Source organism: Lissotriton vulgaris, unplaced genomic scaffold (genome assembly GCF_964263255.1).
Source record: "Lissotriton vulgaris unplaced genomic scaffold, aLisVul1.2 SCAFFOLD_690, whole genome shotgun sequence".
Taxonomy (NCBI): domain Eukaryota; kingdom Metazoa; phylum Chordata; class Amphibia; order Caudata; family Salamandridae; genus Lissotriton; species Lissotriton vulgaris.
Genome location: NW_028248208.1, coordinates 896,658 through 923,848, shown reverse-complemented (window position 1 = coordinate 923,848; position 27,191 = coordinate 896,658). Strand labels below are relative to the sequence as shown.

The 27,191-nt window shown below is 46.7% G+C and overlaps 2 protein-coding genes across 2 annotated transcripts in view; both read left to right on the top strand.

Annotated features, from left to right (window-relative positions):
• Window positions 1-13,056: 13,056 nt before the first annotated feature.
• On the top strand, window positions 13,057-17,933 carry LOC147664884 (uncharacterized). Its single transcript, XM_086949926.1, has 3 exons — window positions 13,057-13,131; window positions 13,789-13,841; window positions 14,363-17,933. Exon 3 carries the CDS (start codon window positions 15,460-15,462, stop codon window positions 16,687-16,689), a length of 1,230 nt encoding a protein of 409 aa, XP_086806052.1. The 5' UTR covers window positions 13,057-13,131; window positions 13,789-13,841; window positions 14,363-15,459; the 3' UTR covers window positions 16,690-17,933.
• The window catches only part of LOC147664883 (uncharacterized), a 44,045-nt gene continuing 29,915 nt past the window's right edge, over window positions 13,062-27,191 (top strand). Inside the window, exons 1-2 of the mRNA XM_086949925.1 lie at window positions 13,062-13,131; window positions 13,789-13,841. The gene's annotated coding sequence lies outside the window, so the exon portion shown is untranslated. The remainder of the gene's footprint in view (window positions 13,132-13,788; window positions 13,842-27,191) is intronic.

Sequence of the window (27,191 nt, the reverse complement as noted above, 5' to 3'; positions counted from 1 at the left end):
ACCTAGCAGTACATTGACATGTGATTAGCATAGCATTAAACTTACCCCAGGTAGGTCTCGAAATGTCCTTGAAGAGTAGTGTGGGTAATATATTGGACTTAAGGAGATAGGAGTCCTGAGGGACTGGGAAGGGCTACTCAATATCGCACTCACACGACATACAACCATACAGACCAAAAAGAAAGTGCCAAAGGAACAACTCAAGGGTTTTGACTTAGGGAATTGAGGAGCAATGGCCGGCTCTTCTGGGGCACCGAAGAGCGGAGCATCTACTCTCTCAAGAGAGGCGAAGCCCGGCCCAGGACCAAGCGCCAGGCGGAGCAACACTCTCCCACACAGGGATAAAGAACTGAAAATGGGGAAGTCGACTCAAAGAGCCTTTCAAATGTGGTGCATACAGGCACAGCGTACCAATTGCGGAGAAAAACAAACTCGGCTTTCAAGCCTAAACATGCACTGTTCGGTGCGGAGGGTAAAGTGTGACAAAAGACAAAGTTTGGCGTCCAAGCCGAGAAGTGCACAGAGCGAGCGGAAAGAAATAGGGACCCGGTTTCCTAGTTAACCGAGGGCTTGAAAAGGAGGTAGACGGAGAAGTCCGTGCCGATGAAGCTGTCTCGGCAATCTCCCCTAAAGCAATCTTCGGAGAGCGGGGGATTCAGGGTGGAACCAGCAAACAGGCGTCACGCTAGGAGCGATGGCGATTAGCAACAAACAGGAACTGGAAAGGGGGCGTGGTCACGGCAGTAAGCCAAGCGTCTGCTTCACGGTAGAGCGTCCCTTTACGTGATTAAGGGATCGTCTCTAAAGAGCAGTCTATGTTGTTCTATGAGGGAGTGAGGGAAAAGAGACACGGGGTGGTCATGTAAACACATGTCAATGCCTCTCCCGGCTTCTTGCTTGCTCCACATGAATGACCAATATGTCTTTGTAACCAGTTCTAGGGTTGCCTTACTCATCAGTTCCAAGTTATTCTATTGCTCTACCCTACAAGTGGATGTTGAAATGTTCTTAACGTGCTTGAACCAGGGTAAACTATTATAGCATAACAAAACGGTTGGAGTGGGGTCTAAGGGGAAACCATATTTATAGAACCACTAGACAGTCTACACCCCCATATACATGTAGAAACAAACAAACTGACTGTCAGTGGTCTGTAGCGTAAGAGGACTATGTGTTTGGAGAAACAGGAAATTTCACTGAGTACAGGAAATGAATCCCATCAGCCCACCTAACTGGCGGAGCATCATCATCTGGGATTGTTGTGGAAACTCGTATAGATAGGGAGTAACACTTTGTTGAAATAGTGTGTTAATCTCCACTTCACCGAGACCACCAGCGATGGATCCAACCATGGAATGACAGGGAGGGATAGAATGGTGTGGGATATTTAATTGCAGTGAGAAAAATGTGTAAACAATGAGTGTGTAATTTAAAATTGGCTACCGTGACTGCAAGGAATAATTTTAATAGGGAGCAATCAGGTGTCAATATTAAAACAAAGTGTATGACAGTTTGACAAAATAACTGCCGGGGAAAGCTGGTATAATGGTCAACATGTTTCTGCCAATTATTAGGGGTATTCCCTACTGGCTTTCGTCAGGACCTAATAATACACTACTGCAAAGAAAGGAAAACAGTGCAAAACAAAGTATTTACACCAAGATAAATGATGCCGGGTATACTGTTGAGCGTGGAAGATCTCCTACGTCTCTTTATCCGGTTCAAAATCCTATTGGATTCTTTCCTGCAAAATTTACAAGCATAGAACAGTTGTACATGTAACAGACACAGAAAATACAGTTTCTAACCTAATATTAGATGTCACTCTTATGTCTGACTTCTAGAGATAGTCGAATGTAACTCACCCAAAATTCTTTGGGAGTAAGCCCCACCTCTCCTGCCCACTGCTCAGGAAATGGAGGCCCCGCTCTAAATCAGTGAAAAGAATAGAAATAATGATTGGTGGTACGGGTTCTAACTCTAGAGATACCAAAACCCATTTGTTCACTGTATTTACTCAATAGTTTAATAGAACCTTGGCATTTGATTTCTGAAGCACTTCAGACAACGGCATTGAGTGAGCCCACACCCAACGACGACATTGTGTGATAATATTACTCAAGGATTTAGCCAAACTGCCAACTTCAACTCTAACAATTCAAAATCCTAATGCATTTAAGAAAAAAGGCAGGGTAACACTTCAATATAGCACTCTTTAACAACATAAGGTTTAGTCTAAATATTCTGACAACCAAATGACAAGAGAGAACAAAGATCCGCTATAGTTTTGCAGAGTGCCCCATTTTCCTGCTGTCTCTTACCTCTCCGTCGGTACCTCTGGCCTCGTCCTGAGCCAAGAGGGGAGGTACCGACTGGTTGAGGAGGTTCGTTATTTCTAGTCTGTTGTAGCCAATCTCAATGGCTTAACAGAACTCGTGGTAATGCGGACCGCAAAGGGCACCGCGTGTAGAATGCTCCACCCTGGTCCGCTATTTAAACCAGGCGACAGACTAGCATGGGACGTGCTGCGATCGTTGGCTTAGCATTCTTATGAGAAAAGAGCCTCACTAAAGCCCAGTATGCAGACGTCAAGAAAGGAAAATAGTGGACACAAAGCGTCTCTGAAACCCGAAAGTTCATGGGGGTACGTGTACTGCATACCAAGGCTAAGCCGCTTCACTGTTAGAAAAACAGTAAACAGAGCCTGCGACCGCTGATTGGTTAACGCTATGGCCAATGGCGGGTGTCGGCTCAGATATCTCATCTATTTACCTTTTCGGCTCCAAATACGTCATATGGGCTAATGAGATACGGCAGCAGAGAGAGTAGAAATACATGCTGTAGTTTTATCCAGCGCGGAATATTTATAAAAACCATGCCGTTATTGCGATACATAGATTACAAACAACACCAAAAAACAAACGTCCGTTGATTAGGCATTGGCGTAATTAATCGCAGATTGCGGCAAGGAAAATGCAGAAGTCTCTTGAACGAGTCTCAGGCAGCATAATGCAGGCTATTTATGATCTATCAATCATCACTAGACCATGTAGTCTGCTTCACGGTAGAGCGTCCCTTTACGTGATTAAGGGATCGTCTCTAAAGAGCAGTCTATGTTGTTCTATGAGGTAGTGAGGGAAAAGAGACACGGGGTGGCCATGTGAACACATGTCAATGCCTAATTCTCGTAGCTGCTCTCAAACCCCTAACAATATGTCAAAGAACGACCACAGCCCCCAGAGACAAACCGAAAATGGTAAAACCATCACTACAGTTGGTTTATGGTTTGAACCCACTTCCTTCGTTGCTGTGTGTGGCAGGTCTGCATATACAAAGCAACTGCCTGGTAAATCTCCACACGATCAGTTCTATAACATAATGATAGTGCTGCACTGCAGCATCTCAGTTTACGTGCTAGCAAAAGGGGACGTAGGTAGTACCTTCGGATTTTAAGTGACATATCATACAACAGCATAACACGCATAAATGACTCGGGTCCCCCTTATGTTCGGGGGCACGTGTCAGATCCGCCTCCAGGGGCTTTACCCGTGATTTAATAAAGGTCCGCACCTAAGGAGTTCCTAATCTGAACATGAGATATAAAGCCATTTTCTCAGAAGGGAACAGCAAGTCCAAGAACGGCCCCCAGTGACGTTCACATGTTACTTTCTGGTAATTAGTCGGAAGGATGCCTCTCCTGGCTTCTTGCTTGCTCCACATGAATGACCAATATGTCTTTGTAACCAGTTCTAGGGTTGCCTTACTCATCAGTTCCAAGTTATTCTATTGATCTACCCTACAAGTGGATGTTGAAATGTTCTTAACGTGCTTGAACCAGGGTAAACTACTATAGTTCCTGCATCATTGCAGTTCCTGCAGCTCCATTCTATATCAGGCAAGAGCTGGAGTCGACCACACTCGCCCCCGGTGTCTTACGGGGTTGAGATCCTCCAGTGTGGTGAACCTCAGCTCAGCTGTTAATGCTGCCATTGGGGTACCAGGACCCAGGTTCAGTAAACTTCATAAGAAGATGTTTCCCAGTTTATGAAGAGCCTGAACTTTCATAAAATCTTACAGTTAGCACCAGAAGAACAAGCCACCCGTGCGTTTGTCTTGAATGCGTCAGTGCTCCTTTTATTGGTCTCTTGCTGCTTGAGTTAGCAAAATGTAGAATTGTGGCGTCAAGTTTGTTTCCAACTTCGCCCGATGAGTTTTCCAATATAAATGGTCTGCCGGGGTATGTGGGGAGCTTCCAGGGACACCTCAGAGCCTGGTCGATTCTACTTTGGCCTTTTCAGAATCCGGCCTAAAGGTTAGAGAGAATATTTTTCTCCTTTGTCCCGGTCTTGAGTCGTGACTGTAAGAGTTTCCTAAAGATTGCATGATTCTAGAATCGCACCAAGAGTCATTACGGTGTTAAATAACTCTGTTAAAGGCCCTGAAGCACTGAATGTCTGAACTGGCCCTCCCTCCTCTCCTCTGAATCCATGCAATAACGCCTCGCGAAGGTGTGGAGGAGGGAAGCCCATGTCACTGCGCAGTAAATCTCAGCCACAGGAACACCCCTGACAAGTGCTGATGCGGAGGACTCTGCTCTGCGGGACTGAGCGCAGATTCCCTCAGTCAGTTCCTTTGTGATGCACAAGATGATACAATGACATAAGGTCCTCTTCTGGGCAGAGGTACCCTTCTTGCAGCCTCTACAGTCGGCACCTAGGGTCAATATAAATGTAGACTTCCTTTCGGGGCTCTTACTGATGTAATGTCGCCTCCTCTGAGGGTAGAAGGTGGGAAGGGTGACAGATCGCCTCAGATGGAAAGAGGTCACTCCTTGGGAAGGAGGGGCGATGTAGTTCTGAGGAATAATTCCTCCAGGAAGAAGAATGTGAAGGGCGGCAACATGCTCAGTGCCTGTAACTCACTGATGCGCCGCAACGAAGTGATGCTATAAAGAGTACAAAGGTATAGCCAAACTGTTAGACGAGGAACCTGGGGGAACAGCAGATAACAAGCAACAACGCTTCACTGTAGAGTGATTTCTGAAAAATACCAAGAGCGGTCCATTAACAAGAAATGTACAGTTTTAACATTTGCTGACATGACGTGGACAATATGGAAAATACAGTTCAAAAGCAAAGATAGAACAATCACACTTGATTAAATCTATTCACAGAAATTAGCAAATGAAATCATTAATAATCATGAAATAAAGTGCGCAAGAAGTGAATAGATACTCATGTGAATAAAGAAGTGAGGGGTGCATCGAGACAAAGTGAAGACGTATGACTCGACTCCTCGAGTGACTTACAGGCGCTATAGACACTCCATTTCGTTCTATGGTTTGTAAACTGTCTTAGTTCATATTAAGTCTACAGCAAACCATTGTTGTTTGTTGTATATCATCAAAATAATAACCACAAAAAACAGTGTACAGTATCAGTAACCATAGCTAGTAATTATGGAGGGGCTCAGAAATGTGAAAACAAGTCCATTGACGCATAAGCAATGGAATAGGTGCAAAGATATGTGCCAGTCCCCTCAAATATCTATGATTGGAGATTGCATGAGGCATGCTGGACAGCGAATCAAAGTATCCTTCGTCTACTGCTCAACTCTGCAGGACCAGCGACAGAGCACAATGGAAACCTCCTGAAAGGAGAGCCTTCGAAGAGTCCACGTTATGATCAACACGCCAGACGATGTATGATTTTTATCTTCCTGAAGAGACTGACTAGGTGGAGGGGCAACAAGCTGATAAAATTAGATCAACCACCTCCATTGGCAGCTGGAAGGAGCTCCGATGCCCCTTTCAAACTCCAGACAAGGAACACCCTTCCAATCCACATAAAAACATGCCCTTCGCTCCTTCAGTTTAGAAAAAAACTGAAAACGTGGCTATTTAACCAGTAATTTACATCTCCGTACCTCCTGATCAGGGTGAGACAACATTTGCATTTCTAGCGCCGAGACGCCTACGGGTATTTGCAAGCGCTCTATAAATATCATTAATAAGGTGGAGGCTCTGGAGACCGAGGTGCGGGTCCCGTCTCTCTCGATCTCCAGGCATGAAGGTGGAGGCTCTGGAGAACGAGGTGCCTTTCCTGCCCCCTCTCGATCTCCAGACTTTCCAATTGGGAAAGAAGGTCCACTAGAGGCAGATGTGGCAGGTGGCACATGGAGAGGCGCAGGCAGGCCATGTACCACGCCCTTCTGACCAGTGATGGGTAGTAAGAATTGCTTCAGAACAGTCATGGGGAATATTCCTGAGAGCGGGAGGGATTAAGGATATGGGAAGAAAGGTGTAGTGGAGCGGAAAACCCCACCTCAACCGAAATGTGTTCCCCAACATTTTCCACAGTGTAAACTGAAGGACACGTAATAGTGGACAATGGGCGTTATCACAAGTTGCAAATCGGGGTCCCACAGGGCTAACATGTTCTACACCAGAATCCAAAAAAAGATGCAGTTCGTGCCTGGCAAGATGAAGCCAACTCAAGCTGAGAGCTGACCAGATGGTTGGCACCTAGCCAGGTCCCATGCTGGTGCACGTAGAACCCAGAGACTGGCACTTTTGCGGCGCCGGAACTTCACTTTTTTTAAGCTCCAGTGGCGCAATGTGCCACTGCATATTTATAAGGCCACGTGAAGCCACTTTACATGGCTTTTCATGGCCTTATAAATATGTGCCCCTTTCACGCAGAACACTGCATGAAACGGATGATCCATAGTTGTTACTGTGGGTGGCATTAGGGAGGCACAACCAGAAGATGTATTTTTTATTTCTCCTCGGGCTTTCCTTTTTCTATTTGTGCTGCATTCTGCTACACACCTATAGTAATAGGAAATCGCCTCTTGTGATTGACTTTGTGCAGGAGCCTACAATCAATCAACCCTGCATCGCAGGCACCCTTGCATTACACCTGCGCTGGGGAAAAGGACAGGAATGCGCTGAATCACATAGATATGGTGCATTCCTACCCTTTTGTTCTGACGTAGGACAGTGTAGCAAGATTCCTTGTGGTGCTGCCCTACCCAAAACCTCATAAATGAGGCCCAGAGTCTCTGGGCTTCCTGACTGAGGAGTAGAGACCTCCAGCAGGAAGACATTGGATTGACTGAATCCAGTCAAGCGTGAACTAGAAAAAGAAGAGATCACATTCTTTGGCCACATCTACACCGACACAAGATATTTGGAAGAAAGAACCAGACCACCCGTAGGATCATGAGACCACCATGAGCCAGACCACCGGTTGGATCATTAGACCACCATGAACCAGACCAGATTACCCCCTCCCGTAGGATCATGAGGCCACCATGAGCCAGACCTGATTACCCCCCACCCGTAGGATCATGAGACCAAAATGAGCCAGACCTGATTACCCCCCCACCCGTAGGATCATCAGACCACCATAGCGTTTGAGCAAGAAGCAACAGCTAAGACGAAGACATTCGCTGTATCAGAAGTCCACAGAGATGGGTCGAGGAGATGTGGTCATGGAGTGACTCGCGTGTATTCTCTTCCTCAAGCATTCTCTTTTTCGTGTTTTCTTTTCTTTCATTCTTCTCCTTCCTGTCTGATTTTCTTCCCCTCACCCCACCTGATGGCCCAAAATTCTTTCATTTGTCAACCAAGCGGTAAGATGTAGATTAGAGCTTAGTTTGAGCCGGTGGTCGGAGGTGGGGCCCTTCAGCACTCTCTTTTTGGGGGCTGGCACTTATTTTTCCTCATCAGACTTTTACCCATCAATCCATCCATCTATCTACCCATCCATCCACCCACACATCCTTCCACTCACCCATCCATCCCCCAACACACATCCATCCGCCCATCCACCATCCATCCATCTACCCACCCATCCACCAACCCATCGATCCACCCACCCAACCATCCAACCACCCACTGACACTTCCATTCACACATCCATCCACCCATCCATCCATCCACCCACCCATCCATCCACCCACCGACACATCCATCCACCCACCCATCCATCCATCCACCCACCCATCCATCCACCCACCCAACCATCCATTCACCCACCCACACAGCCACTGACCCATCCATCTAACCATCCATCCATCTACTCATCCATCCACCCTGACACATCCATTTCACCAATCCATCCACCCACTGACACATCTACCCACCCATCCATCCATCTCCACTTCTTTCCTCCATCTCTGACCGCCTTGGCAAAGTGGGCTCTGGCCCCGGGCCCGGCCTTTTAGGGGCCCCTGATAGACCTGGCTCTGTTCTCCACACAGCCCTGCCCTGATGACCTTGAATGGTTTTTAAACACAGTTTGTTTTCATATATTTGTATTACAGGTGGGTGGCAGGGATTGTGTGCAGTGTCAGTGAGCTGGTGCTGGGTCATTGGACACACTTTAGAGTCTGGAGCAGTCTGATTGGATCAGGAACCCACAACTGGTCTGTGCAGGGGCCCCAAAATGTTTGGTCCAGGGCCCTCACAATCCTTAAGATATACCAGCCTCCCCTCCTCTTCCTCTCTTTCCATCCATCTAATTTCTACCTCCCACCCCCAGAAGAGAAGCAGAGGGCCCCCTCCCAGAAGCAGAGGGGCCCCTCCTATAAGCAGAAGCAGAGGGGCCCCTGCCATATGGAGAAGCAGAGGGGCCCCTCCTATCCTTCTACAGGGGTCCCCAGGGGGAGGCAGCAGCAGTCGCCCAGGGAAGGGATTATTCTGTCATTATTTTAGGATCTTTATAAAGCGTGAACGAGGGGGGGGGGGGCCAAGGCGCCTCGGATTAAACATTTATTATCACAAGTTGTGACAAGAAGAGATACACACAGTATAACACCCCCAGAGGGACAGACATCAGGAGTGGGGTACAGTGGGGTGCAGTGTCAGCTGCACAAGACACGATCATCAACACAAGTCAGAAATACCCCAGAGATCTACCCCCTCCGGAGAGGACATTTCATGGTTAAAAGTCACTTTTTGGGGACGGATCATTGAGGGGTGTTGGGGGGGGGGGCAGCAGCATCACCGGAGCCAGGCCCCGGGGCTGAAAGATGGAAATGGATCAGGACATTTCCTTCATTTCCCTCATTCTGAGTGATGAACACGTGCCTCGTGTGTAGCACCTCGTGTCTGGTGTGTGGTATTAAAGCGCCTCGGTCCGAGCCACAGTCCTGCCCCGGGGGGCGCCTCTGGGCAGGTCCAGGGGAGCAGTGTCTCTCTTCGGGGCCTGTGGATAGCGCCCCAAGGCTCAGGGCGGAGTCAGACGCGCTGTATGGTGTGGAATGAACTCTGGGCTCCTCTGTCCTTAATGAGAATCCTTCACAGAGAGGCCTGTCCAAGGGTGCAGAGGAGGAGAGGCCTGTCCAGAGGTGCAGGGGAGGAGAGGCTTGTCCAGAGGAGGGGTAGAGGAGGAGAGGCCTGTCCAGGGCTCAGAGGAGATGAGGCCTGTCCAGGGGGGCAGAGGAGGAGAGGCCTGTCCAGAGGAGGGGCAGAGGAGTTGAGGCCTGTCCAGGGGGGCAGAGGAGGAGAGGCCTGTCCAGGGGGGCAGAGGAGGAGAGGCCTGTCCAGAGGAGGGGCAGAGGAGGTGAGGCCTGTCCAGGGGTGCAGAGGAGGTGAGGCCTGTCCAGGGGTGCAGAGGAGGTGAGGCCTGTCCAGGGGTCAGAGGAGGTGAGGCCTGTCCAGGGGTGCAGAGGAAGTGAGGCCTGTCCAGCGGTCAGAGGAGGTGAGGCCTGTCAGGGGTCAAAGGAGGTGAGACCTGTCCAGGGGTGCAGAGGAGATGAGGCCTGTCCAGGGGTCCGAGGAGGTGAGGCCTCTCCAGGGGTCAGAGGAGGTGAGGCCTGTCCAGGGGTGCAGAGGAAGTGAGGCCTGTCCAGGGGTGCAGAAGAGGTGAGGCCTGTCCAGGGGTGCAGAGGGGGTGAGGCCTGTCCAGGGGTGCAGAGGGGGTGAGGCCTGTCCAGGGGTGCAGAGGAAGTGGGGCCTCTCCAGGGGTGCAGATGAGGTGAGGCCTGTCCTGTGTTTGGGTGGTTCATAGAAGGTGGGGCCTGTCCAGGAGGGATGCAGTGGAGATGAGGCATGTTCGTCCAGGCGGGGTGGTCGAGAGCTGAGTTTAAGTTTGTTAATTGTTGTCCCAAGAGATTTGTGGAATGAGTGTAAGTTGCTTGTAAACTGGCCAATTGAGGAGCCACAGAGTGAAGCGCCTCAGAATACTTTGTTATATATACAAGAGATTAATGCAGATTTACAGACAATATTGCAAAGTCGAAGACCGGGTAAAAGAGGGCGCATCTTTTAGCTATGCATCCAGATGTTAGTGCTTAATGTGAGGGGCTGCAGACTAATATTCTGGATGAGATTTTGTTGTAACCAAAGTACTCTAGTGACAATTCTATTACTAAGCAGAAGAAGATCAAAATAAAAATAATGATGGCTCAGTCAAACATTACCCAGAAGGGTGACAAAAGTGGTTCTCACCGATTGTATTCTCGTTTTGATTCTGGGTTTGTTGCTGGTGTGAATTTGGATATGCACGGCGTTGGTGTGCAGAGTAATGATGTTCAGTATGTGCAAGGAGGAAATGTTGTTCCTCTGGGTCAGGGCCGGACTGAGAACCCAAACCAGGCCTGACAATTTTGATGGACCAGCCCCCTGCCTCTTTTGTTGCTGGAGGCGATATAACAGCACCACAGCAAAACCGCCCCCAGTAAGAAATATGTTTCCCAGCATTGAAGAATCGGCCCCCACTCTTTCAGCCTCCCGGGGAACCACTGGAAGCCCGTTAGGGCCAGTCCGGCCCTGCTCAGGATATAGGTTTTACTGACAGTGGCAATTTAAATACTTCAAACACTAATAGTGTGCAGAATCAGACATGATCCTTGTGATGTTTGCAGGAACCTGGGAAAATGGAACATGAATCAGATGACACAGAATGGGATGTCACAGTCAGTGGTCCCAGCCCAACTGGCCTGTGTGCCGAGCATGGAGAATCAAAGTCAGATAATTGGAACATGCCTTCAGTCCCGATGGCCCCACAGCCCAGTGCAGAATAGAACGCTAAATTCTCAACAAATGTAAGATTTCAACAAAATCCTATAGTGATTAATAAGGATTTTCCACAACTTGCATCTACACTAGGAGTTTCTACTGGACTGAATCAGACACAATGACGGTGCCTGAGATGGAAGAAGGATTGTGTGCTTGGTGCAGTCCTAGAGGTCACCCAGAGGGCCCTTTTGTAGAATAAGTAAATGGGAATCCAGCATCTCTTTTAATCAATAAATGTGCCTCCCGTTCCACAGTCAGACTGACGGGAGCTCCCAACCCACCCCTCTTGGGAAACAAATCCAACTTGTAGGCATTTCTAATAAACAACTAATAAGCTGTCAGCAAATGTTCCCATACAAATTGGGTCATTGATGAATGGCCACAAACTTAAACTGTGATTAAGATCCAGTTATTATGTTAGGGAATAACCTTGTAAAATGATTGGTGGCTTTTAGGTGAAGAGTCACAATTCATTATTCATTTCGTGGGTGTGGTTTATTAAATTACATTTTGTTGTGCCATGTTTTCATGAACATTCATTGATTGCTGTCATTTTTACCTCATCATGAACCATGTTAATAATGTGTTCTCTCTGTCTAAAAACGTAAGAACGTTTCCTTGATTTTTAACTAAGCAGGTTCTAGTCAGTTTGCTATTTGATATTATAAAAAAAGTTTTCTTATTTCTTAGCACACATTTGTTGTGGTGGTTTGTCTATTGACTTTACAGCTAGAGCTATTTCTGAGTCTGTCTTTTGATATACTTTAGAGGTTACCTTTATGTGATCCTCCTGCAAATATTATGATAATTATTTCTCTGATTGAGTAACCATGTTTATGCCTTCAGTAACTATTTGAAACCTTTATTATAGCTTTGTAGCTTGTTGTAGCTCCAAAGGCAAGTGTCTTTACCAAGGGAACGGTCCTTTAATGGGCAGTATTACCTGCTACGGCTGACTATAAGGTCATTACACTTTTTGACCTATGAGGGCAGAATGTGTTACTTAATAAAACAACGGTGTCCCAGAGACCCAGGGGGTTGAAACACCTCCGGTACTCCGAACTGCTGTAAGCGTGAATGTTGAACAGTTAACAGCCGCATGCAGGATCACAGGGGTTAATTGTTGAACAATCACAGCAATCGCTGTGAAAGGTGGCTGAAGTCATCCCCTGGTTCGCCCTGGGCTTGGCTAAACTGCTTTTCATCATTCAGGTGAGTCGGGAGATACGGGAGATGAGCAGAACCCCCCCTCCTTCTGAGATGCCAGTGACACTGCGAGCTACGGGAGGAGGAAGGGGGGAGGCTCCTGTGTGCCCTGCTGCAGGCTCTATCTTCTGCCTTCTCCTGTCCAATCCATAGAGAGAGAGGCTGTGTATTAGGACATTGTAATGTTGAGAGCAGCGGGCCTATATCAGGTTGTATAGGCTGCTGCTGCTTTGTTGTCTTCAATGGAGATCTAAACATTTCAATGTTCCAAGCTTTGTCTCGTGAAGGATTTATTTATGCTGACCCTCCGCATCATCCCTTCAGATAAGTTATAGATAAAAAGCGCCAACCCATTGATGCTTTGTTACTTCCATTGCTTGGCATTCAAACTCTGCATCAGTTTGACCTTGAATTGCAGTTGCTCAGAGAGCATGGTTTGTATAAATATAAGAGTCTGGTTGATTTATGAAGTGTGGACAGAATTATGTTCAAGGACTTTAACATACCTTTGCAAACCAGATTGTTTTGATTTGCAAGTTTCATGGTCTGTAAATGGAAAGATGGGGGTTATGAAGAAGTGGACTGTGTTGTTGGGGTTTGTTCTCTGAGACTGTGGGTGCACTCCATATTCACAGAGACCTTTTCTAGCAAGGGATCATGGTTCTTGGTGAACCAAAAAAGTATTTATTCATACCCATATTTGCTTCGCAATGGCCTCCTGAGAACAAGAGATTCTTTTGTGTTGTAAGTTCAGGACGGTTATTTGTAAAATGTGATGAAGTGTGATAGTCGTCTGATGCAAAACTATTTCTTTAATTCCTTTCAAGGTATTCCAGGATGACCAGGCAGTGCAGCGTGGCTGCCACCCTTGGAGGAACAAAATATAATATAACTGTCAGGTAAAGATTCCTATAACTCTTAAGTTTCCTCTTCCCCGGTTTCTTCTTTCTCTATTCTCTTTCTTGATCTCTGTTTTGTTTTTGTCTCTTCAGCTTCAACATTTGACTCCCTCTGTGCACTATTCTTGTTGTTATCAAACTTCTGATAATAATATGATGGAGCCATATTCCTCCTGGAAATGTTGGGGGTGTAGTGCAGGTCCGATTCCTTTTTAGGTTGGTTTTGCCCAGCAGTTCCTTAACTATTGGCACATTTGTCTCCTCCTCTACACCACGTGATACTCTCCCCCCTCTGACTGTTCTTTCGGCGTCTTTTCTCTCTTGATCTAACTTCCATCTCTTTATGTCCTCCTAAACTATCCTTTTCTGTCTTATCTACTACAAGCAAAAGACACAGTATATGTGTGTGAAGACACATGCACACAAGGCTTGCTTTAGGGTGATGCAACCGGTGGAGCTGCACCTAGTGCTGACCTTGGGGGCACTGTCTTTAGAAGTAACTTATGGGTTTACAAGCATCTGCTGCACAGTTTCCTGCGCAGGAACATGTGGTGAGAGTGGAAGATAGCCTTTTATCTCTTTCTTCTGTTTTGTGTTTTTCTTTTCTAGACCCTTTTTTTTTCATTTACTGTTGTGCTGTTTTTTTCTCTTTTTCAGGTGTTGCAGTGCCTGGGTCCTGTCGGAGGAGTGTGATGAGTTCTGGGCACCAAGTAAGTCCTTATCATCCGCACAATTTTAAATAGTGAATTCCACTGAGCTAACTGGACACAGCGTCAGCCTACAGTGGCATTTAAAGAAGTGATTACAACAAAGCTAATTCCTTTCTTCAATAAAATGTCCCTTCCTAGAGCACTGGAAAAAGGAATAGATTAACAGTCTAGGTGGACAGGAGATAATTCATTAAAAGTATTACAAATATCTCATTGTGATGCCAGCCTTTGCCACAGAAATTGTAACTTGATAGTGTTGGCTGCTGCTGAGAATCTGTGTCACAATATATGTGCAACTTGTGTTTCTTTCTTAAATAGTAATTACGTTTTCTCTCACATCCATGAGCTCCAGTGATCCGAAGCTCCCGATTTACAGTGTCCCGAGCTGTTTCACGACTATCAGAAATGATACTCAACTGATTTCCTGGCTTGTTTTTGTCAATATATTCTTTGTGCAAAGTATAAGGTCATAAATATTTTTTCTTTGTGTTCATTTACAATTTCTGACTCCGTTTCTACAGGTGACTGAAGCATGAACAGAAAAAAGAAGGTTTAAATTTAGAGAAACACAAGGAAAGTTAAAAACATTCTTGAGCTCTTGAGAAGAAACACATTCTATGTACCAGGAATGGTGAGGATGTTGGAGCGGAAGAAACTGGTGAATGTGAAAGTTGTCAAATCCCTAAAGGAAAATGACCATAAATGTTTAGCAAGTGTCAGTAACTGAGATTGAGGAGAACATTGGCCACAATTGATGCCCACGCAGTGCGCATGGGAATACTCAGTGTTGTAAATTCTGTTTGATGGTTTATGAGAAATTCTTTGGAGACGCAAACCCTCCACAACAGATCAGCATCCGTAGACGTGTTGTGATGTGACAGAACCGTCAAAAAGACTAATATCCTCGGTTTACAAGAGCAAGCTTTTGTCTCTGTCTCCTGAAGATGAGAGGAGAGAAAAGGTTGTTTAAAAGAAAGTCATTGTAAATACGCTTTCTCAGATGTCAATTCACCAAAGATGCTGGCTTACCATTTCCAATATAGGAAGATTTTCCCCCACCAACTCTGTCTCTTGAGGTTGATCCCAGTGTTTTCAAAGGGTCCTGTAACTCCAAAGTGGATCATGTACCTGTCTTAGTCACTGAGCAAAAAAGCATATACTAACAGAAAGTATAAAAGGGACCAGTGTTACGCTATTGATAATTCATAACCCACCCTGGCATGCCCTAAGCATCTGTCATTACTTGTATGAAAAAACATACCTAACAGTCAAACACTAAAGCCCAAAGACCTTATCAGTGCTTTTAAAACTCCTAAATCAAATGTGATAAACTAAAATCACTAAATGAGAATAATTAAACTTGAGAGAATTCACCCAGGCATAACTTGGAGAAAATGAATCCATGAGAGGTCTCTTAATCAATACAAGGGGCTCCTCAGTGAAAGTTAATAAGACAAGTTAGATAGGTGCCTTTAAAGGTAGGAAAATGATCTCCAGGTAAAAACTATAATTAGTTAAAATACATATGTTAAGAAGAGCATCTGAAATGTATTTTAGAAGTTAATGCTGAGTTGTAACATAAACAAGTACACAATCTGAAATCAAATTTAGTCTTAAGATGGCATGTACACAGGAACAAACCCAACTTGGAGAAACAAACAACTCTAATAAGAGCAATCAATGTGACAACAGCTTTAGTCATCAATCCCACCTCACTAAACATGAGAAAACTATCGTTGGACGAAAACCCTATCAGTGTCCCGAATGCCAGAAAGTCTTCAATCACAAATCCAGCCTTACGGTACATGAAAGAACCCACACTGGGCTTAAACCGTATCAGTGCTCTGAATGCTGTAAAAGCTTCAGTACCAAATCCAATCTCACTTCACATGAAAGAACCCACACTGGGCATAAACCGTATCAGTGCTCCACATGCCAAAAAAGCTTCAGTTTTAGTTGCAGTCTGATTCACCATCAGGGAACTCACACTGGCCAAAAACCTTATCAGTGCTCTGAGTGCCAGAAAAGCTTCAATCGTAAATCCAGACTTACTGCACATGAAAGAACCCACACTGGACAAAAACCTTATCAGTGCTCTGAATGCTATAAAAGCTTCAGTCATAAAGCCAGCCTTACTGTACATGAAAGGACCCACACTGGACAAAAACCTTATCAATGCTCTGAATGCTATAAAAGCTTCAGTCAAAAATACATCCTTACTGCACATGAAAGAACCCACACTGGGCAGAAACCGTATCAGTGTTCTGAATGCCAAAAAGGTTTCTATCACAAATCCGGTTTAACTCAACATGAGAGAATCCATACTGGGCTCAAACCCTATCAGTGCTCTGAATGCCAGAAAAGCTTCAGTCGGAAAATAACTCTCACTCACCATGAGAGAACTCACACTGGGCAAAAACCTTATCAGTGCTCTGAATGCTGTAAAAGCTTCAGTCATAAATCCAGCCTTACTGCACATGAAAGGACCCACACTGGACAAAAACCTTATCAGTGCTCTGAATGCTGTAAAAGCTTCAGTCAGAAATACAACCTTACTGTACATGAAACAACCCACACTGGGCATAAACGGTATCAGTGTTCTGAATGCCAAAAAGGTTTCTATCACAAATCCGGTTTAACTCTACATGAGAGAATCCATACTGGGCTCAAACAGTATCAGTGCTCTGAATGCCAAAAAAGCTTTGGTCAGAAATCCAACCTTACTGTGCATGAAAGGACCCACACTGGGCATAAACCATATCAGTGCCCTGAATGCCACAAAAGCTTCAGATTGAAAACAACTCTCACTAGACATGAGAGAACTCACACTGGGGAAAAACTTTCTTAGCTCTCTGAATGCTGGAAAAGTTTCAGTCGGAAATCTAGTCCCACTCAACCTGTGAGAACTTACCTGGAAAAATCCTTGTAATTGTTCTAAATGCCAGGGAAGGGTCTGCTGGAGATTCAGTTTCATTCAACAAGAGAGAACCCACAACGTGAAAGAAAATGACCCGTGCTCTCAATGTGACAAAAACCTCAGCTGTAAATGTAACTTTCCACATAAGAGAGACAATGTGGGAGAATAAAAGGTGCTCACTGTCAACCCTGAGGAGGAGCTTTCAGCATCGCAAAACATTTACATGAAGCAGCCACAAAGACATCAATCCATTGATTGTCCAACAAACTGTCTACTGAGAACAGCGCACAGCGAGGGATGGAAATGCTTGAATTAACCTCATTCTTTTGTAACTATTTGTGGCCTCATTCCATTCAGTGTGTTTTGTTCCCTGAGTGTTTATATGCAGTGGCTCTGACCCACAAAGGCCATTCGATCCTGAACTTTGAGGCCACGCTGCTAGGATCTGGAATGCAAGTAACTTCAAACTGTTTCCAGTGTTAACGAGCCTCACCAGGGGGCTGCAGCAGAAGTCCCTTTGTCGTAGGTCTCTATGGGACCAATATCTGTTCATGTCTGTACCACGTAGGGCTGATCATTGAGAAAAACTAAAAGTGATGGGTGGACTGGTAGTTAATCTTGGCAACATCCCGCCACATCATTTTCTATTCTCCGTGCCACTAAAGACAAGGCCAACCATATGCGAACCATTCGTGGCCCCACCCTAAATAGTCCTAATGATTTCTGTTCTAATGGGACATGGCCTCGTATTACAAAGATCCACACGAGTGGCCTCTTTCCATCTTCTTTTTGTTTCAAATGGAACCTGCTATCCCTTTAACCATGCCTCAGGCCTGCCACGTTCCATGCTTTGGCTCTTATCATCAACCTTGAACCATCTACATAACTTGGAAGCTCCAAAGACTTTGCAGCTGTTGTAATTGCTTGAAGTTTCACACATTTTGATTGCCGTGGATTCAGGTTCAACTTGATGACCCAACTCTACTCTGTGGGAATTTTGCACTTCAAGCCACTTCTGTGCAGCTCATCACCTTCTGAGACTGATTCAGCCAAAAACCTCGCATCAAATTCCAGTGTTAATCATCACCAGAGACTAAACTTATCTTTGCCCTCTCGAGCATAGCTGCCGAAGTCAACTACAATTTTGTAGGTGACTTCCTGATTGATTCCGTGGATCTGCTTGTTTTTTATTCATTTACCTTTTTGTTTTGTTTTGACAGTTGTTTTTGCTAATTAATGATCCTTACATCACAGCCCACCTTTAGATTTTGCTTCTGAATAATTATTAAATTTTCTTTTTGATCTAAACGTGGTTTGAATCTTAAAGTTCTTTGTCCATTTTTAATAAACTGTATTGAAATGTGTGACTTCCACTGTTTTGCTCTACCTACGCACCATGCTCCCATCTTTTCTAGTGCGGAGGATAATGTGAGAACTGTAACAAGATCACAATCAAGGGCTGTATTGAGAAATAATCGTCTTCCAAGTCACACAGTGGTTTGTAGTTCTTTATTTGTCTTTTATATGTACATCCCCCCATTCCCTTCCAAGGTAGAGTATAGTTTGCGAAGCACGACTCTCTTGTGGCCCGCTCCCCAGATTAAGTCCATAAGAACAGAAACAGAGTCCAATGTCCTGCAGAAGCGCCGAGGCGGGTAAACTAGAGGTGTCGAAAATCAGTATAAATGTATTAACAGCATTTTTGCAACTTCCACTCTACCCATGGGTCGATAGTGGCAGGGAGCCCCAAAACGACAGGGAGCTGCTAACATTGGACATCACCTAAATTGCCCTGTATAAGTTCATCATCGGTGTGGTACGTTCACCCCTAAATACCTGAAAATGTCAGGGTGCCACCCCAGTGCTAATTGGGGCAGCACTTCCTGTTCTAAGTTGTGAGTTTGCACATTGAATATAAGTTGGATTTGGTCCAATTTAGCCTCAGTCCAGAAGTCCTACCAAAAACGTCTAGAACATCCATCACCTGTGGTAGATCGCCTGCACATTCCTGAGGTACACAAATGCATCATCAGCATACATTGATATGGCCTCTCAATTTGGCCCACTACGTATACTGACTGCTGTGTCCTGCGAACGAAACAGGCCAGCGAACAGGTCCATGACTAAGGGTGGTGTCTCAGCTTGAGTATGGCTCTTACTGCGGTGCCACTCAGATGTTGCTGAGGAGGATGTGGGCGGTACCACTACACTACTGGGGACAGGTCTAGAAATGCCTCCCTCTTCTTCACCTTCCACCACAATAATATCGTCCCCTGATTCTTCATGCCCAACTTCAATTGGTTGAGTTGGGGTAGTTTTACTTAACGAAAGTGCTTATGTGCGTGAAACTAGGTTCTTAAATACTGCACTGGATAAATCTCCTCTACACCAACACGCTGGCCCGCATCCGGACAGGCAGAGATCTCAGTTACTTTTGAAGCATGAGCCTAAGTGGGTTAATGAAAACAACAGCACCACAAAGGAAAGTAATCCATCCTACCATTAACAGCATGCTTAGGTTGGAGGGGCAGTTCCAACGCAACCACCCAAAGGCACGGTTGTACAATGTGAAGCTTGCTAAAAGGTTAGCAATGGACCTTCTCCCTTTTTCATTTATGGAAGGGGTGGGTTTCCTTAAATTTGTGTCAGCCATCTCCCCTAAATGGAAGGTACCCAGCCGGTCCTATTTCGCAAGAAACCTGTGGAAAAGTCCCGAACTATGAAACATCCAAGTGGGTGAATCCTGGTCAGTTCTATCCAAAATCCATCCTCACAATCTGTATTTCATACAGAAATTTTCAATATATAATCACACTTCAAACTCCACTCCTGAATTAATGCAAGCACTCTCGCAATCACGCTGTGTATACATAATACATAAATACCATCTGGGACACTCACCCAAAGCAAATATTATGCAACTCCGTGTTTAAATATTAGATTGTGCATGAGTCAGGCTCCCACTCAAACCCGCTTTAAAAGAGACCAGCCAATGCAATAATAAAATACATTAACACAACCAAGATTCTCCAAGATGAATAATCCCTGAAGTTAAAACAAACTGCATATCCATCGCCCTGACAGCCTAGTAATGCTGCATCTGTGTGGCGTGCTGGATTGTAAATGCCATTTTTGTATTGTGTGTCTTAAGACCATCCATGTCTGTGACTAGTGTTGCCATCTCAGCTGGTTTTAGGTGTCAACCCTGTCTGTAACATCTAAAAATCTAAAACCCCAGGTCTTTACAGGTATAAATGCTTGCTTATGTGAAATATTCAATGCTGGAGCCTGGAGGAAGCTGTTCCATCAGCGGCCACCAGAGGGCGCTCCTCGCCTGCTGATGAAACCCACTGAACTGCATATTGGATGAAAGGAGAACGGTTTCCTCTTCCGGGTCAGCGGTGGCAAAAACAGCACCTGCAGCGATGCTGACATCACTTCCGGCCTCTCCTTGTTTGTTCAGCCTGCTTCAGAGCTGGAAAGGCACCCCTGTCTGGTGGGCAGTTACCTTCATCTTCCGACCCTCTCAGACCCCAGGTCTGCCCCCCCCCTCAGATCCCAAATCAGCCCCCTCCCAGACCTCATATCTGCCCCTCCCCCCAAGCCCCAGGGGGAGGGGAGAGCCTGGACAGGTTTCTGCTCAGGTCTCTGCTCAGGTAGGAGATTGTCAGCACCTTCTGCTGTGTTTGTAGAAATGGACTGAATAATCCTGGAGGGAATCTCTGCAGGAGCCGGGCTGAGCTGGGCTCTTCTATCCGGGGGCTCCTGGGGCTGAGCTGGGCTCTTCTATCCGTATCGGTATTTCTGTCTTGAGTTCCACCTGGCAGGATCACCTGATCCACCTTGGGAAGGTTTTAAAAGCCCTGCAAACTGCAGTCCTAACCATCAAGGCATCCAAATGCCAGCTAGGGCATCTGTGGTGTACTAGGGCCACCTTGTTGGTGGAGGCCAGGTACAACCCTTAGAGCCCAAGAGCCAGGTTATCCTGGACTGGGCATCTCCAACAATCCAGGCCCAAGTCAGGGCATTCCTTGGCTTGACTGGATACTACAGGAGGGTTGTGAAGGGTTATGGGTCCATTGTGGCTCCCCTCACAGAACCCACCTCCAAGTAAATGCCCATAAAGGTAAACTGGACAGTTATTTTTCAAAAGGCTTTAGACACCCTGAAAGAAGCAATGGGCTCCTTCTAATCAGGTACCCAGGGCCTATGTTTCTTCCCTAAAACTGTTTTGAAGCCTTACCCCAATTGGCATCTCTGGCCACATGTCAGCCCCTTGTAAATGGTACCACAGGTACCAGGGCACTGTGACCAGAAAAGGCCCCTAAGGGCTGCAGCACTTATTGTGCCACCCTTATTATTATTATTATTATTATTATTATATTTCTTATATAGCGCCAGAATCGACCCCCGAGGGGGTATCTCCGCGCTTGCCTTGGGAACCCGTCCTGGCTTTTCCCTGTGAGATAGCCCCTACAGGGCATCCCCAAGGTGAAAGCCAGGCATCCCGCCGCGGGGGGCCGTTGTGGAGATTAAGCAAGCTTAATGCCCAGAGTTGCAGAGTGTGAACCCATGATTAGGTCAGGCACCGAAGCGAGAATTATCGAGTCCGTGGACATTTGAGCTCAACACCCTGCCGCGTCGGGAATCGAACCCTGGTCCCGGATCTGATCTCTGCTTCAGGGTCTGCCTGCTCTAACCAGTGAGCCACACTTCTCCACAGAGGACCTTCTCCTTAGAGGACCTATACCCTGACACTCACACACTGCCCTTGCAGGCTACATGTCTTGGTGCAGAACAAAGTGAAAAGTCGACATGGCACACATCCCTGTATGCCATGCCCACAAACCACTGCCCTGGCATACATCAGTCACCCCTCTAGCTGGCTGCTCTATGCCAGCGGTGAGGATACAAGTGCATGAGCCCTGTGCCCCTACAGTACCCAGTGCCATTAAGAGTATATGGTGCTGGGAGTTTGTCATCATGAAATCTACAACACCATAATGGATACACTAAAGACTGAGAGGTTTGTTACCAAACTTCTCAGCACATAAAACCCACACTGATGCCAGTGTGGGATTTAATGTAAAATGCACCAAAGAGGGAATCCTAGAGATGCCCCTGAAACTCAACCAACTCCTAGTGATCTGACTGAGTGGCTGCTTAGGCTGCCACCAACTGACATGTTTCGGGACCCCTGGGTCGAAAGCTTGCTGCTCTCGGGGACCTGAAACAATGCACATCCTGGGACGAGGTACCAAGCCTCCTCCTCCAGGATGGGCAGGGTTCACGAAGGAGAAGATTCAAAGGCATATCGCCTTTGTGAGCCTCTCCAGACAATTTGCTGCTTTCAGCAACTGGTCCCTAGTGGTTCTACCCCCCACTTTGGGCAGGAAAAACAAGTGAGGAAGAGGGGTGTTGCCAACTCCACCTCTCAGGTGGGGGAAGCGGGTTGAAGCACGGCCTCGAGTCCCCGCCATCTTGAGGATGGGGGACCCAGCCAACCAGGGACAGGCTCCTGCCCCCTACCACTGGAGAGTGGCAGAATAGGGGGTATACCCACCCCAGGGAATGGACCCATTGGTCCATGCCCTTTACCTACCTGTAATATCCCTAAATCTAGTATTTAGGGGGCACCCTGAATCTTGCTTCCTCAGATCTGGAAATGACAAGAAAAGAAGATAAGAAGAAGGACCGAAGAGCCGTGCAGAACTAACAAGAGGACAGCGCCCACTAACTTGGGCCCAGTCCTACAGGCCTGCCTCCCCTCGAACCTGCTCCTGTGAAATCCCGGTGTGTCCTGCAGCCAGCAACCTCAAAAACCACAGAGGACCTGCCTGCCTTCACTTTAAAGACTGAATCTCCTGTGAACACCGGATTTGTTCAAACAGCAACCCCTGGCAGCAGTCAGGGACCGTAAATACAGCCCACTCTGCACCCGCCGAACCAGGCCCGAACTCGAGTGGAAATATACCACAAGGAGGTCACCCCGGTAATCCTGACCCGAGATCCGGTGACCCCTGACCTGCCTCAAGCCTCCAGCTGACGAATGCAGCCTAAATCCAGAAGGCCCCCTTAAACGCGACCAGGAGCTGGTAAGAAGATCCGACCCCAGAAGTCACCCCTGCACCCGACGCCCCGTGGCCTTGTGTGCCCAAACCGACGGTGCCTAACCAATCCTTAACTTCCCAACTTACCTCTCCCAGTGGTGGACGCACCCAGAAGTCCTTCGTCTCCCTGCCTGAGGTTCTCCATAGAAAAAACAGGGCGCCCAATGTCTAATCAGCACTCTGCACCCGGCTGCCCCAATGCCGCTGAGGGTGCACCTTTTGTGCTACTTTCTTTCCCCACTTGCCCTGACCATAACCCTAGGAGCTTTCCTCTCTCAACCCAGTGACCTGCTAGCCAGCAGCCACCATCCGGAGACCCCCTGTCCCCCTTAGGATAACAGTGGGCCTCAACACTCTGCACCCCGCCGCCCCAGTGCCGCTGAGGGTGTAAGAACAGTGCAACACTGACCCTAGGGGACCCCTGCGTCTAACCCCAGAATCTTAACTCCCACAGTCAATTACTTACCTATGGACTGTTAACCTGTTTTCTCTCCATAGGATAACATTGACACTTTTTCTCCAAAAACTTTCCAAGTGTGGAGTTTGGAAACCTAAAAATGTTCTTTAAAAATCATGTGAATAACCAAAACGTATTTATGTACCTGTTTCCAGGAAATGTCCCAGTGCTTAATCTAGGTATCCATCTTTGAGTAAGGAAAGTAACGTAGAAAGTAACTTACCTTTCATTTACTGAAAAAGCATATTCATTTCAATGTACTGTATTTGCTAACTGTTGCATCATTCTGCATACCCTGTAAATCAAACAAAGTACAATTTCTATTGCATTTTCAAACTGTTCTATATCCAGTAACTTATTACTGAAAAGTATTTAATGCATACCTGTGACATGTTTGTCATTTGCTGACTGAGTGTGTACATCAAATGCTTAACACTGTCCTCTGATACTGCCTTACTGCTCGACCAAGCTACTACTTTAAAGAGTAAGGTTCTATCTAACGTTAACCTCTGCCTACCTCTAGGTTCACTTGGTCTCTATACACACTATACCTCATTTTTGTGTAGTATATATATAGCCAGTTTCCTACAATATGGCATTGAGTTTTTTTGCTACAAGTAATGGATGGGACGGAAGTCTCTGTAGGGTTTGCTTCCAGAAGTGAGGTTCCGTGACAATTGTAAGTGGTGTTTTCGACTCGTACGAATATGGTCGAGTCTGGTATCTATGAACCGCAAATGACGAGTTTAGTAAGTGTGCGCAGTTTCGCTGTGCTAACTTAAACCGTTAGTTTGTTATGTGGGTTTTTCATCTGTACCCACGGGTTCCATCTTAGATACGGCATCCATTTTGTCTCTTGCCCTCAAGTAGCCAGCGAACGGACGTTGTCCGCTTCGCGACCCTGGGACTCCCAAGATATTTGCGGAAGACGAGGGGGATGCTACTGTAAAGCAGATGGCGCCGCTCGAGGCTCATCTTGCCGCATGGACTTATTGTCTCAGCCGTGCATCTCATTAGGCACGTCCCTTTGATGCCTGTATCTCGTGTTTCCCGATACCTCCCCTTTTACACCCTTTCCAATCTCCCCACTGTCTCCGTCTTCCTCTACACCTGTCCTTGTTCCCATTTCGATCTGTTTTACTGCTGATTGGAATTCGCTAATGGTGGGAAGATGGGTTTTTACAGTTGGGAACCACCAAATGTTTCCGCACTTATGTTCCGGACCTTATGTGTTTCAAAGTGACCAAAGCGACCCCTCTGGGGATGATGGTGGGAACCGGGTTTTAAACCTTTGTGTACCATGTTGTCTTATGGGTGAAAACTGTATAAAAGGAGCGATCCACAGAACCAATTTGAAGCAGTCTCCCCAAGTTGCACGTGGTGTACTTGTCGTGACTTCTGTGTTCCCTGCAGCAAATAAACCTTGAATCTTTGACGCCGAAGGAAGTGTCCCGTGTCTCTGTGATTCGTACGCCGGAGCAGGTTACCCACGAAGGTTTCAGGTGTTGTGCCCTGGCACTGCTGGGTCTTAAAGAACCCAGTCCTTCAGTTGGCGCCCAACGTGGGGCTGCATCAGTGGTACCGGTCCAAGCCCGACGATCGTGAGGAACTTCGTGTGAAATCTCCGAGGGAAGGTGCACCCCGCTTCATCGATCCTGTTGTCGAAACAAGTGGCCCGAAGACTTTTCCCGCGAAGATTCCCGCCTCCTGACGGCTGCGACGGACTGCTGCCCTGACTGTAGACCTGTTTTGGCGCCTGGCGTAGACCTTGGTATAGCGAGACGACTGACGGGCCTTCCTGGTGACGCCATCGATCTTTGAGTTAAGTATTTGTGGGTCGCTCCCAGAGTTCTTGGTTGTTGACACTTTAGCGAGTGTTTTTGTTGTTAACGCTGTGTGAGTGTTTTTGTCGGTGACACTTTGCTAGCGTACTTTGTTGTGTTGTTTGACGACTGCAGCCGCCAAAAACCGAGGGTTTTGTTCTTTGCTGGGACTTGGTAAATCCCGTAACCCTTGAAGTTTGTGAAACTCGGCTAGTGTGCAAGATGCCTGGTCGCAGTACTTTGTTTAGTTGTTTCAGACCTTGTGGTACGGATTCCCGACTGGAGGACTCGTGTCCGATACCTCCGGTTGCAACTCCCACTTATGAGCTATATAGTAAGCATGGGCTAGGCCCAATTACTTTTAACGATTATTGGATTAAATACACAAAGAAGGACGGTGACCTTCGTTGGCCACCTCATGGTAGCTTCGAGGCCCCGATCTTAGATAATCTAGAGATTAAATTGTTTGAGAGAAAGTCAAGGCCGGCCATGTTTGATGCCTTTCGGTTGTGGCGCAAAGAAGCCCGACAGAAAGAAATCAGACAGAATAAACGTACTCAGCGAGATAATGTTGCTACCATAGTGAAGAAAGCAGAGCAATTTCAGCGAGATAAGGAGGTTAAGGATAAGGAAGTGTTTGACCGATTACAGCGTATGACTGTAGATAAATGTTATCCCGCTTTGCCTACGGAGTCGGAAAAGAAGGAAGAGCCAGTTGAGGATCCTTTAATGTCTTATCTCATGAAGTCACCACCTCCGTATGTACAGGGTACCGCAGCTCCTGTGGTCCCTGCCGTTCCTATTCTTCCGCCTATTCTTCCTCCGCCTGTTCCTCAACCTGTACCTGCCCTTCCGACTGTTCCTGCTCCTTTGCCTGTTGCTATCCCTACTGCTCCTCCGCTTCCACATACTCCTGCTCCCGCTACTGCTCCTGCTACTGCTCCTGTTCTGTTAACTCCTGCTGTTGCTACTGTTTCTACTCCTTCTCTTGTTAGTCCTGTATTGTATGCTTCTCCCTCTACTCGTTCTCGTACTACTCCTCTTGCGGCTAGCTTCTTTCATTCGCTCGGACCTGTTCATGGGTCCGCTGGTTCCGATGGTCCTCAGAGACGTAGTCAGCTTCCTGGAAACAGAGAACGCGTTGCGCTATATAATATGGCGATGGGTTGGATGGTAAATCCTCTTAGAAGTCCACCCCGTGTTGTCCTCGAAACATTTTGTCAATTCAATATACCAACCCAGAGATATGTGTTCAACGAAATGTGTAAGTTCCTTCATGATCAGATAGCGGCCGATGCGCCTGACGAGGTGCTCACCGCTCTGTCTGATCTTCAGCTTCAGTTCGCAAATGGGCTGATAGTGGATACCAACGTTCGACGTGCTGTTGAGCGGTTGCTATCTTTTCGTCCCGCTCCGATACCTCATGCATTGTTCGTTGAGGATATTGAAAAACAACCAGACGAGTCTGGCCAATATCCCATGCGAGAAGTTCCACCGGTCTGGATACCACCTAATCCTAATGCTCAACCTCCGACGACAGTGGGGCATTTCGAGAGAGTATGGATACATCTCCCATGGAAACGTTCGGAAGTGCTACAGGTGAAGCAATCTTTGCCTGACCCTCGCAAAAATCCTACAGGGTATTACAAAGAATTATCGCAGCTCGTAGATGCTACGGTAATGAATCTTTCCGATATCGATATGTTGTTCGGCAATGTCGTACCGCAACCGGTATGGGCTAAGATTCGGCAGGAGAATCATCCGAATGAATTAGGCGGTGATTGGGCTGCCATTGTAGCGGCAGATGCCGGACAAGTTGGTGGTGCTAAACCCGACCAGATGATTACTGCTCTTCCCCAACGAATAATAACATTAATGAAAACTCTTATGCCAGCTATGAAGGTGAACTGGGACAAATTGTCAGCTTGTAAGCAGAAGAAAGATGAGAGTGTCTCCGACTTCTTTACGAGGTTCGAGGAAGCATTCATCGACCATAGTGGACAGGATATGGGTACTGAGGGTGGTCAAAGATTGTTCGTGGAT

Bases quoted from the DNA above. Each gene is read 5' to 3' on its own strand.
- LOC147664884 (XM_086949926.1), top strand. From the start codon at position 15,460: ATGGCATGTACACAGGAACAAACCCAACTTGGAGAAACAAACAACTCT.